General features: G+C 47.1%; 13 protein-coding genes across 13 annotated transcripts; 6 read left to right on the plus strand and 7 right to left on the minus strand.

The window, feature by feature from the left end:
- Window positions 1-101: 101 nt before the first annotated feature.
- I302_100804 (uncharacterized protein) lies at window positions 102-815 on the minus strand (the record flags this gene model as incomplete). Its single annotated transcript, XM_019190813.1, has 1 exon — window positions 102-815. The coding sequence occupies one exon, from the start codon at window positions 813-815 to the stop codon at window positions 102-104; it is 714 nt and encodes a 237-aa protein (XP_019047561.1).
- A 608-nt stretch (window positions 816-1423) lies between these two features.
- On the plus strand, window positions 1424-2353 carry I302_100805 (uncharacterized protein; the record flags this gene model as incomplete). Its single annotated transcript, XM_019190814.1, has 2 exons — window positions 1424-1705; window positions 1793-2353. The coding sequence occupies 2 exons, from the start codon at window positions 1424-1426 to the stop codon at window positions 2351-2353; spliced, it is 843 nt and encodes a 280-aa protein (XP_019047562.1).
- Window positions 2354-2794: 441 nt separating this feature from the next.
- On the plus strand, window positions 2795-3556 carry I302_100806 (uncharacterized protein; the record flags this gene model as incomplete). The annotated part of the gene is made up of 3 exons (XM_019190815.1): window positions 2795-3195; window positions 3276-3433; window positions 3528-3556. 3 exons carry the CDS (start codon window positions 2795-2797, stop codon window positions 3554-3556), a joined length of 588 nt encoding a protein of 195 aa, XP_019047563.1.
- Window positions 3557-3748: 192 nt separating this feature from the next.
- I302_100807 (uncharacterized protein) lies at window positions 3749-5421 on the minus strand (the record flags this gene model as incomplete). Its single annotated transcript, XM_019190816.1, has 4 exons — window positions 3749-4695; window positions 4814-5027; window positions 5098-5258; window positions 5346-5421. 4 exons carry the CDS (start codon window positions 5419-5421, stop codon window positions 3749-3751), a joined length of 1398 nt encoding a protein of 465 aa, XP_019047564.1.
- A 322-nt stretch (window positions 5422-5743) lies between these two features.
- I302_100808 (uncharacterized protein) lies at window positions 5744-6932 on the plus strand (the record flags this gene model as incomplete). The annotated part of the gene is made up of 4 exons (XM_065869151.1): window positions 5744-5909; window positions 6043-6198; window positions 6333-6538; window positions 6585-6932. 4 exons carry the CDS (start codon window positions 5744-5746, stop codon window positions 6930-6932), a joined length of 876 nt encoding a protein of 291 aa, XP_065725223.1.
- A 298-nt stretch (window positions 6933-7230) lies between these two features.
- I302_100809 (uncharacterized protein) lies at window positions 7231-8444 on the minus strand (the record flags this gene model as incomplete). Its single annotated transcript, XM_065869152.1, has 8 exons — window positions 7231-7282; window positions 7352-7418; window positions 7495-7582; window positions 7659-7699; window positions 7770-7818; window positions 7881-7976; window positions 8043-8150; window positions 8241-8444. 8 exons carry the CDS (start codon window positions 8442-8444, stop codon window positions 7231-7233), a joined length of 705 nt encoding a protein of 234 aa, XP_065725224.1.
- Window positions 8445-9176: 732 nt separating this feature from the next.
- On the plus strand, window positions 9177-10718 carry I302_100810 (uncharacterized protein; the record flags this gene model as incomplete). The annotated part of the gene is made up of 5 exons (XM_019190819.1): window positions 9177-9498; window positions 9592-9743; window positions 9861-10082; window positions 10177-10439; window positions 10544-10718. The coding sequence occupies 5 exons, from the start codon at window positions 9177-9179 to the stop codon at window positions 10716-10718; spliced, it is 1134 nt and encodes a 377-aa protein (XP_019047567.1).
- Window positions 10719-10900: 182 nt separating this feature from the next.
- I302_100811 (ribose-5-phosphate isomerase) lies at window positions 10901-12520 on the minus strand (the record flags this gene model as incomplete). The annotated part of the gene is made up of 7 exons (XM_019190820.1): window positions 10901-11008; window positions 11093-11179; window positions 11337-11552; window positions 11626-11758; window positions 11905-12101; window positions 12159-12299; window positions 12440-12520. 7 exons carry the CDS (start codon window positions 12518-12520, stop codon window positions 10901-10903), a joined length of 963 nt encoding a protein of 320 aa, XP_019047568.1.
- Window positions 12521-14298: 1778 nt separating this feature from the next.
- On the plus strand, window positions 14299-15935 carry I302_100812 (uncharacterized protein; the record flags this gene model as incomplete). The annotated part of the gene is made up of 2 exons (XM_019190821.1): window positions 14299-15288; window positions 15432-15935. The coding sequence occupies 2 exons, from the start codon at window positions 14299-14301 to the stop codon at window positions 15933-15935; spliced, it is 1494 nt and encodes a 497-aa protein (XP_019047569.1).
- Window positions 15936-16145: 210 nt separating this feature from the next.
- I302_100813 (uncharacterized protein) lies at window positions 16146-18076 on the minus strand (the record flags this gene model as incomplete). The annotated part of the gene is made up of 6 exons (XM_065869153.1): window positions 16146-16188; window positions 16260-16679; window positions 16834-17129; window positions 17201-17867; window positions 17926-17984; window positions 18041-18076. The coding sequence occupies 6 exons, from the start codon at window positions 18074-18076 to the stop codon at window positions 16146-16148; spliced, it is 1521 nt and encodes a 506-aa protein (XP_065725225.1).
- Window positions 18077-20256: 2180 nt separating this feature from the next.
- On the plus strand, window positions 20257-21579 carry I302_100814 (uncharacterized protein; the record flags this gene model as incomplete). Its single annotated transcript, XM_065869154.1, has 6 exons — window positions 20257-20403; window positions 20468-20629; window positions 20707-21120; window positions 21195-21219; window positions 21286-21358; window positions 21426-21579. 6 exons carry the CDS (start codon window positions 20257-20259, stop codon window positions 21577-21579), a joined length of 975 nt encoding a protein of 324 aa, XP_065725226.1.
- A 491-nt stretch (window positions 21580-22070) lies between these two features.
- On the minus strand, window positions 22071-22583 carry I302_100815 (uncharacterized protein; the record flags this gene model as incomplete). The annotated part of the gene is made up of 1 exon (XM_019190824.1): window positions 22071-22583. The coding sequence occupies one exon, from the start codon at window positions 22581-22583 to the stop codon at window positions 22071-22073; it is 513 nt and encodes a 170-aa protein (XP_019047572.1).
- A 1176-nt stretch (window positions 22584-23759) lies between these two features.
- Window positions 23760-24221, minus strand: I302_100816 (uncharacterized protein; the record flags this gene model as incomplete). Its single annotated transcript, XM_019190825.1, has 1 exon — window positions 23760-24221. The coding sequence occupies one exon, from the start codon at window positions 24219-24221 to the stop codon at window positions 23760-23762; it is 462 nt and encodes a 153-aa protein (XP_019047573.1).
- Window positions 24222-24598: the final 377 nt, after the last annotated feature.

Raw genomic sequence — 24598 nt, forward strand, 5'->3', positions numbered from 1 at the left:
ATAGCGCTTCGCCAACTAGTATGCCGGTGAGGGCATTCCCAATGATAATTGGAATATGCTATCGTGGTAAGGAGTATTACTGCTGACATCAAGATTTAAAATCATTTCTTTCCCTTGCCTTTACCTTTTCCCTTCTGCTTCTTCTTACCTTTCACCTCCCTCCGCTCGACCCATATCCTGTATTCATTACCCTCCAGGTCAACTAGCTTGAATTCGAAATTCCCATCCTGATTCACCACCTCCTTTTCCTCATAATCGTCATCCCCTCCATCCCCATCAAATTCGCTTTCTACCAATTCCAATGCGGCTTCTCTAGCTTTCCCCCAAGATGTATATATCCCATGTTTGTACGTCTCCGTATCGTATGAGCCATCTCCATTATACCTTGATGTCGAGTCCTCTCGCATCACCGAGTATAATGTAACTCCTTCGTTCTTGGCTTCTTCGTTCGATTTGGAATTGCGAGTCTTACGTTTAGCCGTAGAGGAAGAAGCGGGAGGAGGAGAAGGGGCAGATCTCTTCTTCGAGCCTTTTTTGGAAGTTGGTTCCTTCGGTGGTGGACTATCCACCTCTGCTGCGGAAGTATAACACCGATATTCCTCCCCTTCCTCACCCGTCCCATATATCTCATACACCCCATCTTTCTCTTTCTCCTCTAAACTCTCAAAATCATCCTCGTCCCCCCATTCTTCGAATAGATAGGCTTTCGCTTTCTTCTTGGCTTCTGCGTATGTCCAGTAGCTCGCTATCAGGTCGGTGTCGTCGTTGAGCTCGTCTTGGCGATCTATGAATACGTGGTATAGCGTGCGGGGCATTGTGGGATGATGGGGTGAGATGGATGGGAATTGCTGTGGCTGAGCGTCCCTTTTTGTAGATGGGTCTTGTGAGTCTTTTGAGACGATTACTATCTGCTTATGGGCTTGGGAACAGTCGTGTAGGCTACGTGAGGTCGAACTGTTGTAGCTAATGCTACCAGTCAAGTAACCAGGAACGAGGTGCTATGTACGCGTCGTGCTCATTGATTTTTGAGGAATGGAATGTTCATGTATGACGCAAAAGTGTGACGCGGTGATATTGGTTCTCACCCGTCCATACAGGTACTCTACCTCTGCTCCCAGCGTCACCTCATCCTCATCGAAGAACCCTCGTACACATGCATCCTGTTGTATCGTCGTTGCTACTCTCAGCAAATTGATGACTTGCGGTAACCAAGATGCCGAGCTATGACGCCGAGATAACGGTCTGAGCAATCCCTGTCACGACCTGACCTGCGCTTCGACCCATCACTTTCGTTCTACCACTCGTAACCATTGAAATCGTCTCCTTGTGCATTCCAGCCTCGTATAATATCACATCCTCAGTATCACAACAGCACCAATCACTCTTTGTCCCATAAACTGAAATGCCAACAGTCTACATAGTAATGCACGAGCAACGTGAGCCCAAGATGGGGTCTTACACCTCCGTCGAGGGCCTTTACTGGACATACGAAGAAGCCAAACAAGCAGCGAAAGCTGAGATTGGCTGGTCAGATGGGGATGGGGAAGACTCGGATGACGAGCTGAATGAAGATGGGGAGTTTGAGCTGGAAGTGGAAGGTGCTGAAGGGGATGATTCGAGGGTTTGGATCGAGGAGAGGGAGATTGAGGAGCCTCCAGTTAGGCCGAAGAAGAGGAAGGAGGTGCCGGAGGAGAAGCAGACTACTGTGAGTGATATTTCAACGAGCTGCCCATTGAGTTGATATTTCTGATCTGATACGTGGTGCTATATCACTTTACCATGATATACATAGGTCCCCACTCCACCCGTTCATAAGTCAACTACTCCAACGGTGACATTGCACCCCTCTGAGCTAGCTGGGCCCGGACGCTCCAAAGCAATCACTGGCCCTGTCATCCCACCTGCTCAGCCCGCTCCCCACCCACCTCCAGCACCGGCACCGACCCGCCCGCAACTACCCAAGAAGGCCTACGTGGTCCTTGAGCGCAATTTCACCCCCGAGGACGAATTGCAAACGAGAATAGAGGGACACCGAGCATTCATATCTCTTCTCGAAGCCAATCTTGATGCTCGAGCGACAATGCAGGAGATTGGAGGCGGAAAACAGTCCGATGAGGAAGACGATGATGACGAGGATCACGAGCTCAGGACGACATTGTATGCTGAAGAGTATATGACGGGTGAGGATAATCCGTATCTTATAGAGATCTTTGTCGAGGAGCTGGATCTCATCTGGCCCGATCCTCCTGTGGAGAGGAGGGTGAGCCAGGTGGAGAGTACTGGTGGTGGTAGTGCGCAAAAGAAGAGGAAGGTGGGAGCGGATGAGGTGATTGATATGCCTAGATTGGATTGAGCGGCAAGTTAGGGTGAGGATCAATGCTGGAGAGATGAAGGATCATTTCGAGGGCTCAGGATCGGTTGAGGTTATTACTCGTAAATCCATGGTCCTTCACTACACTACGTCGACAATCACCCCAACTCGATTGCGGATCATACCGGGTGCCAACAACAGTTTACTTTGGCGATGGAGCCCAAAAGATCCGATGACGTTGTCCCAATATCCTGCATGAAAGGTGCAGCAAGGTGGATCGAGTATCATACTACCGACCTTTGTAGGTAGATGTGGTCCTTTGCATGCTAGGAAGTCCAACCTTAATCTAGCTGTACATGCACGATCTGGGCTATATAACGCAAGTCACATCGGGAGGTCCTATGTCCTAATCACACAACCAAACTTACTCATATACTAAGTCCACTCATCGTATAGAATATCACTAATACAACTACCACGAACATGTTCCCGGCTATTCCTACTTACAACATGCATCTCCCAACGGCCCTATCCGTCTTATTTCTGATCAGCGCCTCAGCCTCGGCTGCTCCACCTCCGAACCTGTACCTCAGCGCGAGGTCGGGAAGCGACGGTGCATTCCGACTCAAATTAGCAAGCAACACCTCCCATTGTCTCGATGATAAATTCGCTTCCGACGGTACTAGACAAGTATACCTCCGAAAGGAGCACTGCGATGAAGGTGCCGGAACATGGGCTTTCAATACTGCCTTTCCTGGTAGTCTGACTCTATTCGAGCCATCCAATACGTATGCGCTGGAACCTGAACCGGGACCGGATGGCCCAATGGAAGATGGGAGGAAAGTGAGGTTGATGCAGCCTGATCGAGGTATACTGGGTCAGAAGTGAGTTTGGCGGTACTATTCGAGTAGACCCAGCGAGTGGATAACTGTATGAAGCTGATTGACGATGTATTGTATCATAGATGGATAATGGATGATCAAGGTAGACTATCGGTCGGTGATCCCATGTCGACACCGAAACTCTGTTTGAGTGCGAACGAAGATGCCCAACCATTTGAAGATGTTCATTTACAAGTTTGTGGATCAGGTGAGGAAGACCTGAATTCGCCGATGAAACAAAGTAAGTCACGTATACTTCGCATCATGTCTCCTGGGCATCTATAGGTAAATGAAGAAGTTGACCCGTTGCTGACATGGGTGATGTGATAATGTAGAGTGGACTCTGGATTATAAGATCGAATAAATCGCCTTGTCTGATACATGATTTCAGCGGTGGGGAAGTATGGAAACGTATGTATCCGATATGCCTTTTGACTCAGCGTACAACGAACGGTTCGGACAATGAATGTACATGACCTATATGGATTGATCATTATGTATGTACATATAATTCCAATTAGACTCGTCACCAACCATTTTACGGCGTTGTATATCATCATATATCATCCAATCCCATATCATCCTCTCCCAAATCGCCCATCCCCAAACTAGCCAATATCTGCTGAACCTCCTTCCCCGCCCTTACTCTCCGTTCGTCCTCGTCCGTCACTCCCGCTAATTCTGCTCGGACGCTCTGCAAATGCAGTAAAAGCGGGGTAGGATCCAGAGCCAACGTCATGTTTTCCAAATCATCCCCTCGTCCCGGTGCAGGTGCAGATTGGAATTCTGTAAATTCGTCAAAATCATCCGCGAACCCATTCGTCTGATGTATCTCGCTCGGCGCAGTACTAATCGACCTGGAAAGAAGGTCCGATAAGATGGGGTCGAACTTCCTATCATCCGTATCTAACCAGTCTCCTTCCCTTTCTTCGCTTTTCTCAGGATGTAAGATCCGTTCATCTTCTTTGGATAACGATGAAAGTACAGATGCCAGATCATCTTGCTTAGTCGTTATCACCCCATCCTGAGTACTTCCCCCGTCATTACCGTCCTTAATTTGTTGTATATCCTCATCATCGTCCAGCCAATCATCCAATCTCGCATATTCCTCCTGCGAGGGCCCCGCTCCATGATCATCTTCATCATCGTCAAAAGCGAAATCATCATTCAACCTATCCAACTTATCTATCTCCACAAAATCGAATCCGAAATCGGCTTTTGCAATTTCCCTCCGTATATCTTCCAATTCGGGGAAAGACGAGCCAGATGGTCCGACTGGTGGAAGTGGGGAAGAGGATGATTGGAAGGTTTCGGGGAATACGTGAGGTGTCGGTAGTCTCGGAGAGGTGGATGAAGATGAGGAGGAAGAGGAGGGTATGGGTCGAGATATTTCGGATGGTCCAGGCAATTCTGAAGTGCTCGAGAGATTTAGTGGTTTACGAGTCATATGTGGCCAGTGGTGGGTCATGAGTGTTTGACGGATTATTTCGAGAGGCGGTAATGCTATGGCGTGCATCGTTAGTACTTCGTCCATGGTAAAGAAGAGGGTGAATGTATGACAATCAATGGGCGTTGTAATGGTTGAGAATATATGGTGAATGGCATGAAATAGACCACTTACGCCTCTCGTCATCTTCCTCAGTCAATGGATTGACCTCATCTATAAATTCCATCCCGACCTCGTCCAACATATCTACCAGTTCTGTAACATTGCCGTTCTCTGCTATGGAATCCTCCTGGCTCGATGCGTCAGATGGTAACGTACGGATTGCCAAAGCTATATCGCGAGGGGTCGAGAGAAGCTTGATCAATGTTGGAGGTAAGGATGTAGGGATCTGAGAAACACATCGTCACTTCAGCTCAACCTCCTACGGTATACATAACCTACTAGCGATGATCACTTACTCTCTCGAACAGGTAGAGCACTACATCCACAGCCTTCCATCCCTCTTCGACCGTCTTACTCAAGGGTACACAGTGTATATCAACATCGGCGGTATAGTACTTGTTATCGATTGTCCATCGTACGCTGTCTTCCGTATCGTTCGTTTCGGTACCGGTCACACCTGTGAGAAAGAAGACACGGTTGTAAGCAAAGAAAGGAATTCAGCTGCGTTGGACACTCTGGGCACTCTGGGAAGGTGTTGACATACGAGTCAAGAAAGATGATGGGTTGATGGCCATGTGGTGGAGAAGAAGGATCTTGTTAGGATTATCGTTCGATGTCATCTTCGCTGTAGTCTGGCTTCGGTATTCCTGGAAGCTGCAATTTGGGTGCTGATCGAGCTGTCCGTACTTCCTTCTGTATGTGCTGAGATGGAGGCTGTACCGTATAACAGTTGTGGTGTCGAATATGAAGTGTAAAGTAGAAGGAATCAAGTGAGAGTAATAAGAAAGAGTGGGATTCGCACAAACCTCCTCCACTTTGCTCAATTCCACTTCTCGTAACATAACCCCGCAAAACAATCAACAATGTATCTCTCTTCCTCTCTCACTTCTCTCCTTCATCCAGCCAACATCATAGGCAGAAGTATAACCATATAGACTCAAGATGTCGACAATGAGATCACTACCCTCAAACTCAAGTTCCAACTACCTCCCACCAAACATCCCACAAACGTACATACGGCAGACCATCGTAGACCTACTGCTGAAAAGGGGATTCGAAGGTGCCGAAGCGGGAGCTCTCACTGAGATTGAGCGGCTGTTGGAACATCGTGAGTCTACTGATATTCCCGTGTATCTTCTGTCTGGGGTAAGCAACGTATCGAATGATGGCTCGTTGCTTCGTGATGGCTGGCAAGACTGCCTCATATTCCAGGATATCGGTGCTGATCTCGCTCACATCAGACATCACCAACCTATTTCAAGAATCGCTGGAATTTGCCCACTTATCGGGACGGAGAGAGGTGAATGCCCTCGATCTGGTATCTGCGCAGGAGGAGAGCGGATGGGGAGTGAGGAGGATGAAGAGAGAGTCGAAGAGGAGGAGGGGCAAGGAGAATGGTGAGTTCATTCACCGTCCTCCTCTGGCTGGGGGTCTATTTCGTCATTGGCAAACTTGGATCTACTATACATCCATCCGACCTTGATCACGGTATCGATATCACTCACTAACACTACGAATACTTCGCCTTCAGCTTCTGAAGTAACATACGACCCCTCCTTGTCCACCCCTCCTTCCCCATCTTTACCTTCCCTCTCATCCTTACTCGACGAGCAGCAGGACCAAGCAGAAGATATCAAGCCTGATCTGTCGAAGGCGAGAGGGGTCAAACCATCTTACTCGCAAGAATGGTTCCCCTCTCTACCTGAGAAATGGACGTTGATATCTCCCACAGACGATGTGAGTTACATTATCATGCATGTCCGCAATGTAATATATAAATCAGACCTATGTCAATCTCGTTTTGAACAGGTATATCGCTGTAAGGGATCAAGCTGATGATTCACCTTCGTCCATTTTACGAGGGCAGAACATACCAACATCCACAGACGATTCCACACCCCCAAACCAACCTATGCAAGTTACCTCGGCTTTACTGGACTTTATCAAGCTCACTGCGACTGAACGGGGTGACATCCCCCCTGAATTGGGTGTGGTGAATTATCATAGGACCAGTCATCGACAGGATACTTCGCCTGACTACGACGGTGGGAACAGACTGGGGATAGGTAAGGGAGGGGGTGGGGGAGTGAAGAGGAAATGGGGAGTGAAGGGTGTATCGGCGAGGTCGTGATGAAGGAGGTTCAACTCGATAGCTAGGATAGAACAGGCGAGGTTTTGATGAAGTAATATCAGTGCAATCGATTGTATGTACTATATGGTAAGATGATGAAATGTAATTAACATACGAATGAACAACATACATGAGGTAACATAGATGCGAATAACGACGAGGGATATACAACAGATACTGCAAATGGGATTGACTATGATACAGATGAGATGATATCTCCTATTCCGAATTTCTCAACTTCGATATGCCCCGTGTCCAGCTCTGCACTCGAATTTGATTGACTAAGGATGTTCGATCCCTAATCCTCATCACTACTACTTCCAGCGAATTCATCTTCCACCACTTTCCTCCTATTCCCCACCAAGCTACTGGTCAGCTGCTGTCATACGAGTCTGCGATTCGCTAAATTCTTAGCTCACCTCTTCTGATTGGGCTGTAGTTGACTAGCACCAGGTAAAGGTCTCGCCTTCTGTGGGGATTGTTGGACTGGACAATGATGGTTTCCGTCAGCTTAACCTGCGCGACAAGTCTGGCACACCATAGCTGAGATGTGCGAACTCACCTTTCTTCTTGTTCACGTCTGAGGCTGTCGCTCGTACTACTGTAGCTTTCAGACTTGATAATCTAGAGTTGAGCGATGATATCTCGGCCTATACGATTGATATCCATTGCGTCAGTGCGATACTGCTCAGGATCTGGGAGATTGAGGTAGGTGCTTCATCTTACGTCTTTTTGGGATAATTGTAATTTCAATTCCCTGATATCTGCTGATCGACTTCAAGTCAGCTTGCGTCTCGGAACAGAAATCAATTCAGCAGAGATGAAGCTAATGCTTACCATCCGGATTGCCATTCCGTTTTGCCACAAGTGCAGGACGAGACAAGAGCTAATTCCCATCCTACGTAAGCTTGTTGAGATACTTGGTCCGCGAGTCATCGGCCAGCTTACCTGATAGGTAGCGCCCAGTAGTTTCGGGATATGTTCCTCGATATCTCCTGCTGTGAGGGTATATAACAACGGATCGGGTGGTGTGAGGATATGTAACTGTCAATAAATGTATAAGCTACAAGACCCTTTCGAGAAGCAGGCTTGCCGGATGAGATAGCTTACGTCTATAGTCTTCAATCTTGATATGTCCACCTGTCGTCTCGACCCACAATTTGCGTGTAATAATCCCTGTGTGATAGCTTCGAATATACTTTCCTCATCGTTTTTTACCTGTTAAGAAGAGGAAAAGGAAGAAAGGAACGGAGATGTGATGTTAGCTCTGTATCGTGCATCTTGAGGCGAGAGTGAGCTATGACATACCTCATTTAAAGGCTTCTCAGTCACCCATACCCTCGTTACATCTTTCGTAGTACTAAACAAAGATAGACACCATTGTCGCCCTGAGATAGTACAGACCAAGAGGAATTGAGCGGGAGGAGAGAGCAAGGTAGCATGTATAGTCTGTGAGATGTTGTGTAGCTTATGGCTTGTAGTGTTGTTGCTGCTGCTGCTGGTATTTGTCATTGTTGATCTGGACGTAGAACGCTATCGTGCAAGCTTCCAAAGTAAGTAGAGAGGAAGAGGATGGAGGAAGGAAGGATGGATGGACTGCTGTTTTATGACGACGATGATGATCGCAGTTGGTTGACTCACCTCCACTCATCTTGAAACGTAAACAAACAAACGGACACAATGCCCATCCACAAGTGTACTCGTAATCGAAACATTACAGTTTTGTAATGTTCTTGTTCTGGTCTCTGTTCAGCCAACTTGGACCCTGAATCCGTCCATTAGAATTAGAATTACCATTACGATTACGATCACTACTACAATTACGATTAGTCGTACCATAATAATGCACTATTTGTGATACAGTCGAAATGCATACATAATGTGTTGATTCGGTTAGTCACCCCATGGCCCAACGTACATTAATTCATTTGCATCCAGCACAGTCGAGTCTGATTTACCAAGATCGTAGCTAGTTATACAAGATCCAGGCATGAACCCGGTTGCACAGCCCAAAAAGCATGCAGGCTGATGTATCCAGTCACTCTGCAATCGGCCCGTAACGGACCGTTTACAACCTTTTACCTCCACTCTGACAGACCACACGCACAGAACGGTGAGGTATAAATAGCTCGCAATGATCATGGCAGAAGATCAGATCATCGATTATCAATTAACAGCGTGATCAGACATCTACCACATCCCCTTGTACCTGTAGCAATAAGACAAGCGTATCGTCGATCCAACATGTCCTCTCCCATCATCAAACCCCGCTCAACCACCGGCCCGCTCCGCACCTCAATCCTAGGTACAGGCATGTCCCTATCAGTGTTCCACGAACCTACCATCTCCCTCTTACCACAACAATTCATCTTACACTCAATATACGAGCGATCCGCCAAAGGACGACTCGACCCGTTGCTCAAAGCTGGCAAGCTGAGGGATGTGAAAGTAGTGAGGACGTTGGAAGAGGTATTGGAAGATTCAGAAGTGGAGTTGGTAGTGATTAGTACGCCTAATAATACGCATTTTGATTATGCGAAGAGAAGTTTGGAGAGTGGGAAACATGGTGGGTACTCTGTATCTATTAATGACAGATGAGGTCTGGTCCACATTCAGATGGGGTAGTAGCGCTAATGTCTTCTTCCGAAACGTGACGTAGTACTTATCGAGAAACCCATTTGCCCCACCCTCAAGGAAGCTGAAGAGTTGTATAGAATAGCAGAAGAGAGGGGTCTGGCCATAGGGGTATATCAAAATAGGAGATGGGATAGTGATTTTCTAACATTGAGGAAATTGTTGAATGATGGAAAAGTAAGTATTTCGTCCGAATATACGTATAACTCAAGACCTCCTCTCAAGAGTCTTATTCTCCTGGGATCTCAGACAAGTTTTGTCCATTACATACTGATATTCCATCCGAATCACCAGCTCGGCCCAATAACCGAGCTGACCTCATCATTCGATCGATACCGCCCCCTTCCCTCAACCTACACCCCGGGAGTGAACTGGAAAGAGACTCCGGGCGAATCGAACGAATCGATCTATAATTTAGGTTCTCACTTGATAGACCAGGCTGTTGTTCTTTTTGGGAAGCCTCAGAAGGTGATGGGGAGAGTATGGGATTCGAGGGGTATAGGGTTGGATGAGAATGTGAGCTCGGTTCACTTGCAAGGCCGTTGTAAAAGACATGATCAACCTGTACCAGATCTTTAGCTCATAACCTTGATATTCTCATATGATACAGTTCGAAGTCACCCTCTTCTACCCTTCACAAACAATCACCCTAAAAGCATCCATCCTCTCTCCGTTACCTCATCAACTCCGATACCTCGTCAAAGGAACCAAGGGAACATATGTCAAATACACCTTACCGCCCTCTCACCCCTCGTTGAAGAAGTTCAACAGGGGAGTAGATCATGAGGGGTTCGATAGTGAGCCTGAGGAAGGATGGGGGACCGTGTGGGCTGCCAAAGAGGAGAGGGACGGTACGGATTTCATGGAAGAAAAGTGAGTCGTTCCGTCCTACTCTCTCATTTTCGCGCAAATCGCATCTTTCCGTTTAACTGATGAGAGCGACTTTACATGCTAATGATATTACTTTACTGCGATAGGGTACCAGCACTAAGTGGGAATTACACGGCGCTGTACGAGAACCTCTTCGAGTCAATAAACATAGGAGATAGGGGCAAGTTGTCAGTGAAGAAGGAACAGGTGTTAAGCGTTCTGAGAATCATCGAGTTGGCCAGGAAGAGCTCAGAGCAAGGGAAGGTTCTGGTATTCGAGTGATCAGCCGTTCATCCACCTGTTTATATACTGTGTCATGCATCGATCGAGGCGACTTCGTTTGGAGAAGTACAGGATATCTGATCCAGACGCTCTCAGATCAGATTGTACAGCATACTATACATTTGGTTTATCATGTAGTTTATTCCGTATTTGTTCATCTTCTTCCTTGCATCAAACTACCATTAAGGGACCGCAGCATCATTGACCTGAGCTTTCAACTCCGGTGTATTAGGTACCGAGCTGATCTTGTCGACTGATCCGTCGTCTGATCGAATTAACACTGTTCCGTCCTGTAGGGATATGATGGATTAGCAAAAGCAAGTCAAATACAATGAGTAAGACAGAGGAAAAGTCGGTAGTACGACCAGACCCACCTCATTACCGAAGTAAGCTGCCTTGGCCATATTGCAGAATAATCCCACTTCCACCACTCCCGTCAACATCTTGATTTTGTGTAGCAGCTATAAGGGATTAGGTATCTCATCAGCCTTTGGTCTTTTGACAATTTGAAAAGGCAGAAAATGAGTGGGGTGGATTACCCGTCGCTAATCCACCGCATCTTTTGACCGATTGGGTGAGAGAGGGGTAAAGGCAATCATAAGCAACAACAAAACTCACATCAACAGGATCTTTCATCATCTCCTCAGGGAACGGCGCATCAATAATAAAGTTCCCATTATCCGAAACGACCGGACCAGCCTTCATCTTCCCCATCCTGAGGGTTAAACCAGGTTTACCATTTGGTAATTTCTGCGGGGAACCCATGTGCGAGAGGTTGGTAAGTACCTTGGCGTAGGCGAAGGGGGCGACTTCAATGGGGATACCTTGTGTCCACTTTGAGGGGATATCACAAGTGTGTCAGTATCGAATCTGGTCTGATTTGACCAAGATGAATGAATAGACTCACCGTCGTACCTAGGATATGGGAGTTCTTTCGATAGTCCGCAACGATCACCCATGTATCGGCTGCTTCTGCTAATACCTTTTCTCGGAGTTGACATGCGCCACCGCCCTTGATGGAGTTTAGGTCGTTGTCGACTCTGCGGATAGAGTCCAGGTGTCAGCTTGGATGTCCATCAGAATGAGGATCTTGAAGTTTCGAATGACAGATCTAGATTGAACAGAAGGACCTTGCCAAAAAGATGCACCTCATTCTAGATACGGCAAGACGAACCACTCCACTCACTCATCAGCTCCATCAATAGTAACGTCAATCCTAGCGTATTGATCTACGTCCCCCAACGTAAGTCCAGCTTTGATGATCAGTTCCTTGGACTGGAAACCGGTGGGTAAGAAGACCCTATCCTTGTTGGCCTCGAATCCTTGAGCGAGTATTCGGTCCACCACGTAGGGCACCGTTGATCCTGATCCTATACCAATGACCTATACCATCCAGATAAGATTGTGCGTAAAGGAGGTTCTGAGCGGCTGATGACATACCTTGTGCTGTAAGCCGATGTGTCTATCCACTGCTGCGAACGCTGCTAATCTCTTTGCGGATTCTACGGCGGGTAGCACGGGAAGGGGGACGGAGGTAGGAAGCTGTTTGCCTGGAGTCAAGGGTTGAGTGGGGGGTATGAACTGTTTTAGAGGATATAAGTACGGGTCATATATTCTAACAAGCATCACAAGCTACGTTGGCTGCTTTTTTTCCACAGAAGCCAAGAGCGGATAGACGGAGTGAAGATCCAGTGCATAGTGCATAAGAATGGGACACTCACAAGCGGACTACTAGCTTTGATATCGCTTGCTCCTCCACCCGATAACTTGGCTTTCAATAATTCCGCTGCTGGGGTAGGCATCTTTTTACGATGTGATAATATTAATGTTGATCTGGCGAGTGAGAGTATGTTGGATTGATGTTGCTCCTCTGGGAATCTGAGCGAGTAAAGAAGCTTTTGTGTGTGTGTTTAAGACGGTATGATATGTATGAGCCTATCTGTCGTATGTGTTTATGATATATGCTTTACTCCAATGGATAGATGTTCAACATTCCTCCTTGTGAATTCGATGACATCTCCGGGTTCAATCACGGGTAACATGGTATAAATCCGGCTCACACCGGGCCATTAAGTTAAAACTTGAAAATGACGGAAATCATGACCACGTTGTGCCACATTTGAACATTTGAACGAGCCCACATTCCCCCGTCTCATCTTGCATTCCATCTTCCATCGGATCCCATCTATCCCACGTGAGAAGGTGGGATCTAGACTGGGAGTGGATACAACATCGGTTAATCTTAGATCAGGTTCCAGGCCTTGTAATTGCAAACATCGACGCGACTTTTTTTTATTTATTTTGATGGTCTGTGTCATATTCATCCCATCCCATCCCATTCCCATCCCATCGCATCATTGTCGTCATGGAAACATGATACAGTATACTGTACACACTCCCACTCCACATACAGACACAATCAAAGGAACGCATTGTTTGTGCTAATTACAATCTCATTCCCAAGGAGGGACCTTCCTTTGAAGCGATCAAAGGGATACTATATTCACATGTCATAAAGCATCACCAACCATCAATCCATCCTCTGTTGGGTATATGCAGCCCAGCAGATATAGCACATCATATCATATCATCTTTGATAGATCCAATATAGTACTATACTCTGATCATCACAATCGCACGTGTCCAGGTTTGATGCATCATACAAAACCCCTCCAAGCCTCACATCCCATCCAAAGTGATATTTCCCCAACCCCATTTCTGTATCGGACCTTTGTGATTTTCCTATTATCCTGATATCCTTCGGGGAATCACAATCTCTTTTACTTTTACGATGTTTCTCGGACCCTATGACATAGACCAAATGCACTTGAATGCCGCTTGAGAAAGTGGCTGTGATCCTCTTTTTCAAAGGTCTTTGCTTGCCTTTGACAGCTTCGCATACTCCACAACAACACCTTACCCTGTCCATACCGAGCTGGATGGTTGAGAACAGAACACCACGGAGAGTCCAGAGCTTTAGGTCAGGTGGAAGAATAATATTGATTGGTTCGTTCAGGTCATTGAACAGAAATCCGGTAATAGCGCTGATCGATACGACTAGCTCTAACTGATGGATGATCGGACTGGTTCAATACATGGAATAGGTATATATCTGGCAAACATTCAAACAACAAATCTTTCAACCACCATCGTCGACATACAGTACACTAGACTACGCATCAACACCACACACTGCACCATCTTCACTTAGAATGTATTGAAACGCTTCGACCACGTCTCTGACGTCGCGACACCCACATCTTTCGTTGTCAAGGTAGATAGATCAAGGATATTTCGATTTCGACCGGAGGAGCAAGGATAGAACAGAACTCACTCGACTGGCATTATCAGCATCAGCACATCACCAGGCTACATACAGCAAGACAACCTCATTCACCTACCGGTCTCAGCCTCTCGCACAATATATTCAGAGTCCAGACTTTGATCTGAAGGAATTAGATCTCCCATGATATGGTAACGAACTTCTAGCAAATCACTATTTAACTACCTCAAGACACATATATATCACTCGCAAATTAGACATTAGACATCGCATCATCACACGACTCAACTCAACAAGATGTCAACCCTGTCCTGCTCCCCCTCTTCCTCCTCATCTTATCGGCCCACTTCCCCCCTCTCCAGACCCACTTCCCCACTATCCGGTTCATACTCCAGATCCACCTCGCCCCACACACATCAGCACACCAACAAATCAAGGTCCATCTCATCAATTCCTACATATCATTCCATCCATCGTCTCACCCAGACCCAAACTCTTCCCGACTCCCAAGCTGGCCCATCGAATTTGGATTTGAACTCGGGCGGCACACTCTCCAGAAGTTCATCACTCAAACATCATCCCAGACCGGTATCACCCAGAAAACAAATGACATCTTCCTCCTCCACGCTATCTCGGTCCTCTTCCGTCCGATCATGCAGATCGAGAAAGATGACTTCAGCTTCAACATCAGCCTCAGGTGCCCAATCGCCCTCTAGACTACCCTCTATAGATTGTGTGTCGTATTTCCCGCCCTTTGAGGATATGGGGAGTAACGAGGGTTGTCCGTCCTCATCGTCTTCTTCGGTGGAAAGGGATAATTCCGCAAGACCTGCTGGAGATGAGCCGATCAGAGCTTCATTGAATAGACGAACAAGCCATCACAAGAAGGGGAAGAGCCTCAGTTCCATCGCTGGAATCATGTCTGCCTCCTTGTCATGGAGTCTATCTGGTCTGGCATGTACCAGTCCGACCGCGTCCACCGGTATCAATGGGACTGGAAATGGGAATGATGACAAGGCGGTGGAAGCTCTGACTAAGAGATTTTCAAGCTCATCTTCCACCTCGAAACGAAGGGTGTTGGAACCTTTTACGCTGACTCCGATGGATACCGCACAGGATGCGGGCGACAGGGGTAGTAAGATGCATAAGAGGAGGATGAGGAGTGAAGTCGAAGTGGATATTTCGTTGATCAGGAGTAATAGCTTGCAGGAAGGTATGCACAGGAGGGAAGGTGTTAGGCGCAGTAGGGATGAGGATGTGGATGTAGTGGATAAATTATTAGCTGAAGTGAGTAGGACTACACTATCTACCCTATCACCGTCGAGTCACCCCACTTGACATATCGTCACATCAACCCGAACTTGCATCCCGACCCTTCACAGTATTGTTCCCATTCACTACACAGGTGCTGACCTCACTCGCCATTGCAGACACCCTCCCGCCCCCAATCGACCACCCGCCGTACTCGACCCAACCTCCGCCTGCCGATTCCCACCTTACCAAACTGGCGATTCCCCCTGGGCCCTTCTCCACCGGTTACATGCCTATCCCCCGACATCCCCCTCGAAGCATTCTCAACAGCCATTGAAAATCCCTGTCTATTAAGTCCCTCACGTCTCACTTTCCTCCCTACGACCGACGGAGATGAGGTAGAGGCTATAGATTGTGGATTGTCGCCATCACCTACTAGTCCATGTTCCTTCGGTAATGGACCGTCTACCCCTCCGAAGGATCCAGTCAATACGGACGATAAAGTCTCGATAGACCACAGTGATAATTCAAAATTATCTCCCTGGTCCGCACAAGGCAAGGACCTGGATCTGAGGAGGATGGAAAGTAGGACGAGCGAGTTGAGCATCGAAACTATTAAACAGCCTCAGTGGTTGGACGTTACTCCCAAGCCTAGTAAGATCGTTAAGAGGGGTATCAACTAGTTTTGTGTGATAGTAATGGACAATATGTGTATACTTTACCATGTATTGATCATAGTTAGTGTTAGTATTAGTATATACAACACCTCAATTGCATATATGTATTCATAGATGTGTGTATACACATACTGCATGTAACATGACATTCGCTCCATGAATGTACATAGTATGATACAGCGCATAAGCATTCCATCATATCAAAATTGACATCCATTATTGAGCTTGACCAGAAGTCATATCCCTTACACCTCTTTCGCTAGAATACACAACAATCACCAGTCAGCTTACATCCCAAATATCGTCGTCAGTCGAGGGAATGGTACTCACCTGAAACTCAACATCCCACCCTCCTGCAAAAGCTCCACGACCTCCTCAGCCTCAGCAACCTTCATCTTCCCCAACAACTTATTAACCTCATCCAGCTTCTCAGTCTTCAACGCATTCCTGAAATTCTCGTTGAACCCCTGGTATATATCCCATTTCCTCTGTAAAAACGCCTTGACCTGCTCAATATCCATCTCTTCCGTTCCTTCGCCTTCCAATCTCAGATCTTCGGGTGGGGGACCGTCGGGGAGGTTGAACCCGATCTCCATTGATGGATCTTCTGCTACTAGTTGGATCTGTTCTCGCTCGCCTGCTGCTGCTTCTTCGGCTATCATCTCGGCGGTTCGTTGGACGATGCGGTGGTGCGTTTGGTTGAAGTCTTGAAGGAACATTTCGATGGATTTGGGATTGCGGGTGATCATCCTGGATGTATCGAGGATGAAGCGTCAGTTTCGCACATTTATATTAGATGTATTGCGAATGGCAATCTAACAAGGATAAGAGAATTCAGATTGAGAATTGAGATCAGATAGTATTCGGGTAGGTAGAGAGATACGTAAAGTCACATCACACTCACTTCTGGAAGAACAATCCTACGCCATCCCTCCCCAATTGTCTACAATAGTTAATCAACAGACTCTGATGTACGCATCGCTTACACAACTCCTTATCTCCTCTTCGTTCGGCGTCGAACGCCTCGGCCAAAAGGGAATCATGAGTAGCCTCAGTCAATACCGAAGAATCTTTCTGAATGAACGCAAATGATTTTTCGAAAGCTCCTAATGGGATGTTGGCGAATGCTCGAGCTGAGGGTGTGAGGGGTCCGAAATCTTCTTCTTCGTCATCTTCTTCAGCGAGTTTAGTTGAGGATGACTATCGTCAAAGTCATGCTTTGTCAGCTCTGGATTTTCAGTCAAATCGAAGAAAAGTGTGGAAGAGCTCACCTCCGCAGATTTGGGATTTAACACCTCGATAGTCTCTGTCGTTTCCTTCTTTTTGGGTATCTTGGGTTTATCATCCAAAGGAGAAGGTTTAGCCTTATTGACCGTACTGTGACTCCAACCATCATGTATCCCCTCACTCGTGATTTTCTTTGCCTGTTCCTTCTCCTCCTTCTCCAATTCAACTTTGACCACTCCATCCCTCTTGTCCAGTTCCTTGATATGCCAGCCGAGTCGTTCCTCCAAAGCAATCTCCAGTCCCCTCTTCTTCTGTTCAGGTACATCTCTCTCTTCTGCCCATGAAGGTACCTTGTGCTCCGAAGTCCCATTGATAATCTTTCCCTCTTTATCCAATACCACCCCGTCCTTCGTAAGCTGAGCGCCATCAACTATAAATGCCGATTCCCTATACACGTCCGAGAGGAGCTGAGCGATCATCTGATCGTAGGTCGGTTGGTTGGGTGATCCAGTATTGGGTTTCTCATCTGATGGCTGTTCCTTCACCCTCCTCTGTACTGACCTATAATGATCTAGGCCTTTCTCCGAGAGACCCTTGATGATGGATTGGATTCTTGGTCGTAGGACGGAGTTGAGTTCAAGCTCAGATTTGTATTTCGCTATTTGCAGTTTACGGGCTTCTCGCTTCTCGTGGATGTCTCGTTGTTTCCATCTGTTCACTATTATTTAGCTCAAACTCGGGATCTCTTTCCAAGCGATGATACACTCACCTGATCATACTTTTCTTGTCGACATTTGGGTGTTCCTCGATATCCGAGTCATCCGAGAGCTATTTCATCATGTCAGCGTTCAAGTACTTGCAGGTTGGATGAGACCCCCGCTCACCTCGAGATTGTCCCATTTCGAGTAGTTGAGCGGCATCTTTGTTTATTTGTAGCTGTTTGTCTGGTATTCCTGGAATCAAGTTGAGTATTCTCTATGAGAATTGTGGATTTAACGATTCAATGTGCATGTCGAAACGACTGGAACTCGCATTCGCACAGACCGTGTCGAACCTCCACCTCAATCTCGTGTTCACCTTGAAACTGCCACGTGTCATCTCTGTGGCACAGCTAGGATTAAGTGCGCGTCAGTTGAACGCTACGATCCTTGTGATATTGCATGTGGTCCATGACGATCCCACGACAGGATTTATAACACGCAAGGACCACATACTGGCTGGTACTTGTCAAGGAGCAACTGAGACTATTAATGAAAGGGGGAAAAGGAAACAGTGCGGCCGAGGTGCAATACTCGTGTGGAGTCCAACGGAACACGCGAGGCCCAGCTTACTTCGTTACGCCTGTTTCGGTGTTACCCGAAGCCCGGGAAGGAAGTGACAGGCTTGATTTACCCATCACAAGCGATCCGCCGAGTCCTTGAGAAGTCGAAATCCGCGATATCCGGCATACGTTGAAGGTTTCACGGTACATCTTGAGCATTACGCCTAGCACAACCCATCGAGATCGAAGTTGATAGCGAATCGATCGGACTGCCTCTTACTCGACTTCGCCTGCAATGTACATGCATAGGTGAAGTGAATGATCAATCAGATGAGATCAGGCCACCCCACGAGCAATGTCGATGTGCCTCTGATGAGTGAGAAGAATGTATTTAATCAGAGTAACCGAGAGACATGCGCAATTGAACTCAAAAAGATGTGTAAGACTGTTCCTCGAAGGACATCATGTTAATGTCGGCATGTGGAAACCGACTTTGAAGAGATCGCAAGTGAGAAGCTCAGCCTCACTGACACATGTTCGACCTTCACGTGTTTGAACAGGGTTATTAACCTGATCTACAGAGTGTCCAGGGCAAGCCAAGCCGACTCCGCGTTCCTGTCCACATATGGCACCCGGTGTCAAAGTAGCTGTTAATCGTTGCCGAGGCTGGAGCCCAAGCTTGAGCTGAGCTCTCGTATACGCACAAAGCATAACTCTAAGAGAGTATACTTTCGATCAAGCAATCAAACAGCCAGAATTCACGGCATACACGGCATGAAGAGTGGCCAAGAACCTTAGAATCAGTCCCCATCGACTCGGCCAACTTTTATACTCAAGCGTACGTACGTACACCTTGCGTGGTCCTGGGACGAGGACCTCTAGGAATCAAGCATGTTGGACCTCTTGATAACGCAATTTCATTCAAGATATATGCTTGCTTGCTTGTTATCGGTTCACAAGCTTGATGTGAGACATCATGGTTAATATTTGCTTACGGTATGGCGTGGGCGTGCGAAATTCAGGCACCATCATCACATGTCTTCCACCTGGACTGTTCTTATTCATGCCTGTGGCGTTGATAGGAGATTTTGGCATGAACATCCCAGGAAAATCCTCGAACGGACGCAAAGGATCATACTATACTAAGTCGAAGGATGGCTCGTCATTCTCAACAGCTCGCCGAGGCTGAGTTCAGTAGTATATGGAGGAAAATACAGGATGAACCATATTTCACCGCCAAGGACTCGGTGGTCACCCAGTGAAGAATAGTCGAGGTGGAAGCATGAGAATACTGAAAAATATTATGTCATGTTGAGCATGCCATCTTCCTGCTTCGTTCGAGAAGCTGTCTCACCTGCTGAGTCATATCGAGAGCTAATGAGCCGGTCCGTGGCAAATAATAGTCTCATTTACCATTGAGGAATCTATTCATGATCGGTGTTAACGTTGATGTCTGAGAGGAATTGTATTTGTCTTCAAGTCAATCAGGGCCAAATGACTGTGGCGAGACCTCCCAGCTAGTGTGAATGTGATTTGTTCGAGAACATTGCATTCTGGAGAGGATAGATTCGACGAGATTTCTTGGACATTCCGCTCTTTTCTATAAAACATCGAACAATCATGAGAGAGTTAGCTTAAGGATGATCAGTCCATCCCACGATACCTCGATGGCCTCCACGATAGTAGACTTTTATTACCAATAGCGGACATGACCTCTTTTGGGATTGTGTCTGGACGATCGGACGACCAGCCTGCTGAGATGTATATAAAGGAGGAGGATTTCTTTCCCACAGACCACAATGAAGTCAGAATATTACTCCAGTCATACTTGTTTCGATAATGCTTCGCTTCCCTCTTTTGGCTCTGATCTTCGTGCTATCCGCCAGCCTCGCTCAAGCTGCCACCTTTGTGGGCTGTGTTCTTGCTGCCGAAGTAGCGCTGACAGGCTCTGGAGGAGCCTTCGTAACTTCTCAGGCAGCGTGTAACGTGAGTTTATCCTCTGCATCATGAGGAAGGAGAACCCAGCTAATAGCGATTGTCCGTACCATAGACCAGATGTACTGGTAGAGGAGCTCAATACTCCTACTACACTGCTGGAACGATCCCTACGACCAACAATTGCTATTGTGATAACGTTAATTCGTACGTTGCTGCCTCAGCCTATGCGGTCGGAAGCGGGGGGACGACCTGTCTGGCAACTGTCCAAGCCGTCGTAAGTCCAGTCTGTTCTTGCTTGCTGTCTTGTAACCTCAGCAGGTACAGTCATTTACCATCGCACCAAATCATCAGGCTACCGACTTGGCAACGACATTCACGTTCAACGGATGCGTAGGAACCATCGTCGGTGTGACTGTGAACCTGGCGCAGGGTACCATCCTGGGCGGATCCATCGTCACGGGTCCACAGCAATGTTTCCAAACCTGTGCGGGAAACCTGAGGGCCTATGTGATCCCGATCGTACCCAGTGTGACGGCCATCTTACCTTCGTACGGGTGTGTCTGCGATCCTTCTGGTCAGGTCACGACGGGTATTTGCGGGGTTGGACAATTCTACGGATTTCAACATCCAGCTTCGGCTTCGGGTCAAGCGAGGAAAAGACAACAACAGGTGTTGAATGATCATGCCGATCAGAGAAGAAGAACCGCATTCTGCCCGAAAGGTATGAAGGCATGTAATATCCAAGGCGTAGATAATTCATGGGAGGTAGGTCATCATAACCTTTATTCGGCGTTTGAAGTTAATCGACTTAGTACTTATGTCTTACAATACATCAATAGTGCATTGATACTGCCACAGAGCTGGGTGAGTCTGCATCTCGTGATCATCCGGACAAAATACGTGGAATGAGCTGACCATTCGAAAATATAGAATCTTGCGGAGGGTGTACGTTCGGTGAATACACCAGTAGGGGAGCACTAAACACCACCTCGACAGGAACAGAGTGAGTTATTCCTGCAGAGCTTATGCCATCGATGCTCACGGTTCGATCATCGTTTCGCTGTTTGTAGCTGTAGTACCTTGCCTGGAACCCTTCTAGGAGCGACCACCTGTACGAACGGCCGATGCGAGATATCAGCTTGTAAGAAGAGATGGAAGTTGGTGGATGGTCAATGTGTTCCGGGAACTGTCAGGGCTGTGCGTAAGATCACGGTATCTGTTTGAACGGTTTGAAACCCATGTTTCAGTAGGGCTCAGCGACACAACGACAAGAATCAGAGTCAGAACAAACTCATCAAAGTAAGTATAATACACGGTACGGACATTTAGCTAGACATTGGTTATAATAAGAATAGATACATCTAGCGTTCCTTCTTTTTTTTCTGGTGATTCTGGGTTAGAAACGGCTAGGACACTCGTGATCTCTTTGTAGTATTACTTGCATCTTATCGGATGAGATTTACATATCGATCGTTCTGCATTGTGAGATTCACACAAGCGGCCGAGAAGGTCAATTTTTCCAGGCAGACTGACACATCGCTTCTTCGCTCAATGGCGCAATCGCAGTGTAACCCTCGAATCGTCCGTCATGACTTTCCCCTCGAGTGTTCTACAATGGATTGAGATTGTGCATTGGCAGATACATACGTGATATATCTTGCTAATCCATTTCTAATGACCCCTGCCCTTCTTCTGTTCCTTCCTTCCCCGTTCTCCTAAAAGTCTCTCTGAAGCGTCACGACTTCCCACCACATCTTCAAATCCCCTCTCAGACTCCACACGGGATATTTGAACGTAGCCGGTCGGTTCTTCTCAATGAAGAAATGCCCTATCCACGCAAAAGCATATGCACCAATTACACCACCCAACAACCATCTTCCAACACCTTCAAGTTCCAAGAAGCTAGTATCCACCGACCATTTCGCTAACAACACATCTAATCCCAGGGAAGTTATGGGACCTTGATTGTGGAGTGCGTGAATTCCTCCGGAAGGTGGGAACGATTTGGCGGCGTAGGACAAGGCGATGGGCACGAGGGAGAGTGTGGATCGAGCGAAGGACGTCAACGCGATGGATGTACCGACGAGATGGAGTCTCCGAGTGAGGGGGAGGGAGTGTTCACCTAGGTAGAAGGGGTAGAACGATTGGAAAGAGGCGAATCCCCCTGGAGGAGCAGGTACCGGTGTGTAGGTTGGGTTGACCAAGGCCGAGGATTTGGAAGATGACATGGTGTAATTGGAGGGTTCCTTTGGCTGTTTCTTCTGTGTGTCAGAGGGAGAGGGTGTAACGAGTTGAAGGTATGGCAGTGGTATGGTCAAGTAGTTGTTTAAGAGGGATGAACACGAATTATTCCGACACCCATTGGATTGGAGCTAGCTCACCAGGTCAGATCACACGAAGCGGACCAACAATCCGGAACTCGGTTAATCGTCGGCGATGACATCATTTCGCCCGATCGCATCGCGTACCAGGAAATCCAACTGCCACATTGGCCGAAGAATAAGGTGGGCGGGCACCATCCACAAATCAGATACTCGTCTGCTAATACGGATGCATGCCCTAAACGAATGGAGGATGAAGCTCAACCTCCATGTTTCTGTTTCAGGAGACCTCACATTGAGCATCTATCACGCCGCGTCGTGGAAGGTCAGAAAACACCTTCCGATGGAAGCTGCTGAATTATCACCACCAAACGCATCATCACCAAAAAAACCTCAGGCAGTACCTGTCCACTACCGCTCAGTAGACCGGGTTTCCATACCAACCGCAAGTTCGATGTACCCTATCTCTCACAGGAAACTGGACTGTATTGGAGGTCCCCTTAGAAAAAGGCGGTCGAGGTCATTTATGTCACGAATTGCCACATGCGGAGGCTACCAGTGCGAAAACTTGACGAGGATCTAGAATATCACAAGATTTAATGGGTACCTATTTATATGTACGTTATGAAGGATGAACATGAGCGGATATTGATATATTTACGCAATCACTGTATATACGGTCCTTTCCGTTTGGCCACTCATTGAAAAGCCACAAAGCCACATGACACGAGGACCCAGCGTTACGTGTTGAATTAAGCTTCTGAGTCTTCAATTCAGATTTTGGCGTTCCAGATCTTGTAGAAGTACAAATTTATTCAGATGTCTTATAGTGTAAGGATGTTCATCGAAAAGCACAACGTGGGATATTTGATCCTTCTCGCTTGCATAATGTGCGCTAATTCCCATTCCTGACCGTTGGGGTATGTCGTTAGGCGAACCTCCAAAGAATCATGCTCGTGATTGGCATGTGAGTCATCCCTTACACACATGGTCAGTCAGGCACTATCTACCACTTGGGAAGTGCTTAGCGAATGCCAGCTGAATTGAATGCCAATGTTTGGTGCTTCACCCGGTAGGTCTAGTTCAGGATGACTCAGTGACTCGATGCACGCACAGACAGGCAGAAGCTACCAGCCTTCTTATGCGGACCGCTCTAACGACCACCGCTACTGACAATGCCCTCAAATCAACTGGATTCTTCTCAATAGCAACCTCGAGGACGTTCGCTTCAGGTCCCCTGACCTTGAGGACGATGTCTTTCCCAATCTCTGGGAAGAAGTTAGGTAACGCAAAAGGTTCTGATGTTTCTCGGAGTGTCTCAACACTGTATGGAAAGCTTAAGGCGATGATGAAGAGACCAAAATTGTTTACACAATCGACATCTCCCAATGAACGGTAGAGGCCCTCTTTCCTCTCTTCCGAGCGATGTCTGACTGACTTAACTATGAAGCGATCGATCGACAGGTCTGACTGAGCTTGTTTACATTTACATTGTTGTTGATCTTTCCGATTAAGATATTCTGGCACACCTACTGCTGATCCCATTCAGATATCGGTACCGATCGTCCGTCTGAGAATCTTTTCTATTCAAAGTTCAGCTCGATGTATCCTCGTTCCTCCTTTTCCCTACCTCGATGCTCCCTCGTTTGTCACAGAATTGCATCTCGCTCTTGCCTCTTTGAAAGGAAAGCGGAATTCAGATTCTGGGAACGTTGAAGCAACATATGGATATATATAAATCATGTCCTTAGTTCGGTCTCTCATCTTTCTGTTAAGCTTCTACTTGTCTGACCAAGAAATAAGCTATTCCAATTTGTCTCTTCCGAGTCACGTTAATTGTCTATCCCAAAGATCAAGTGATCATTGGAAGGTATCTCGTTTGTTTATCGATCATCCTTGACATCGTCATTGTTGACAACGAC

This window comes from Kwoniella bestiolae, chromosome 1 (assembly GCF_000512585.2).
Source record: "Kwoniella bestiolae CBS 10118 chromosome 1, complete sequence".
NCBI classification, from domain to species: Eukaryota; Fungi; Basidiomycota; class Tremellomycetes; order Tremellales; family Cryptococcaceae; genus Kwoniella; species Kwoniella bestiolae.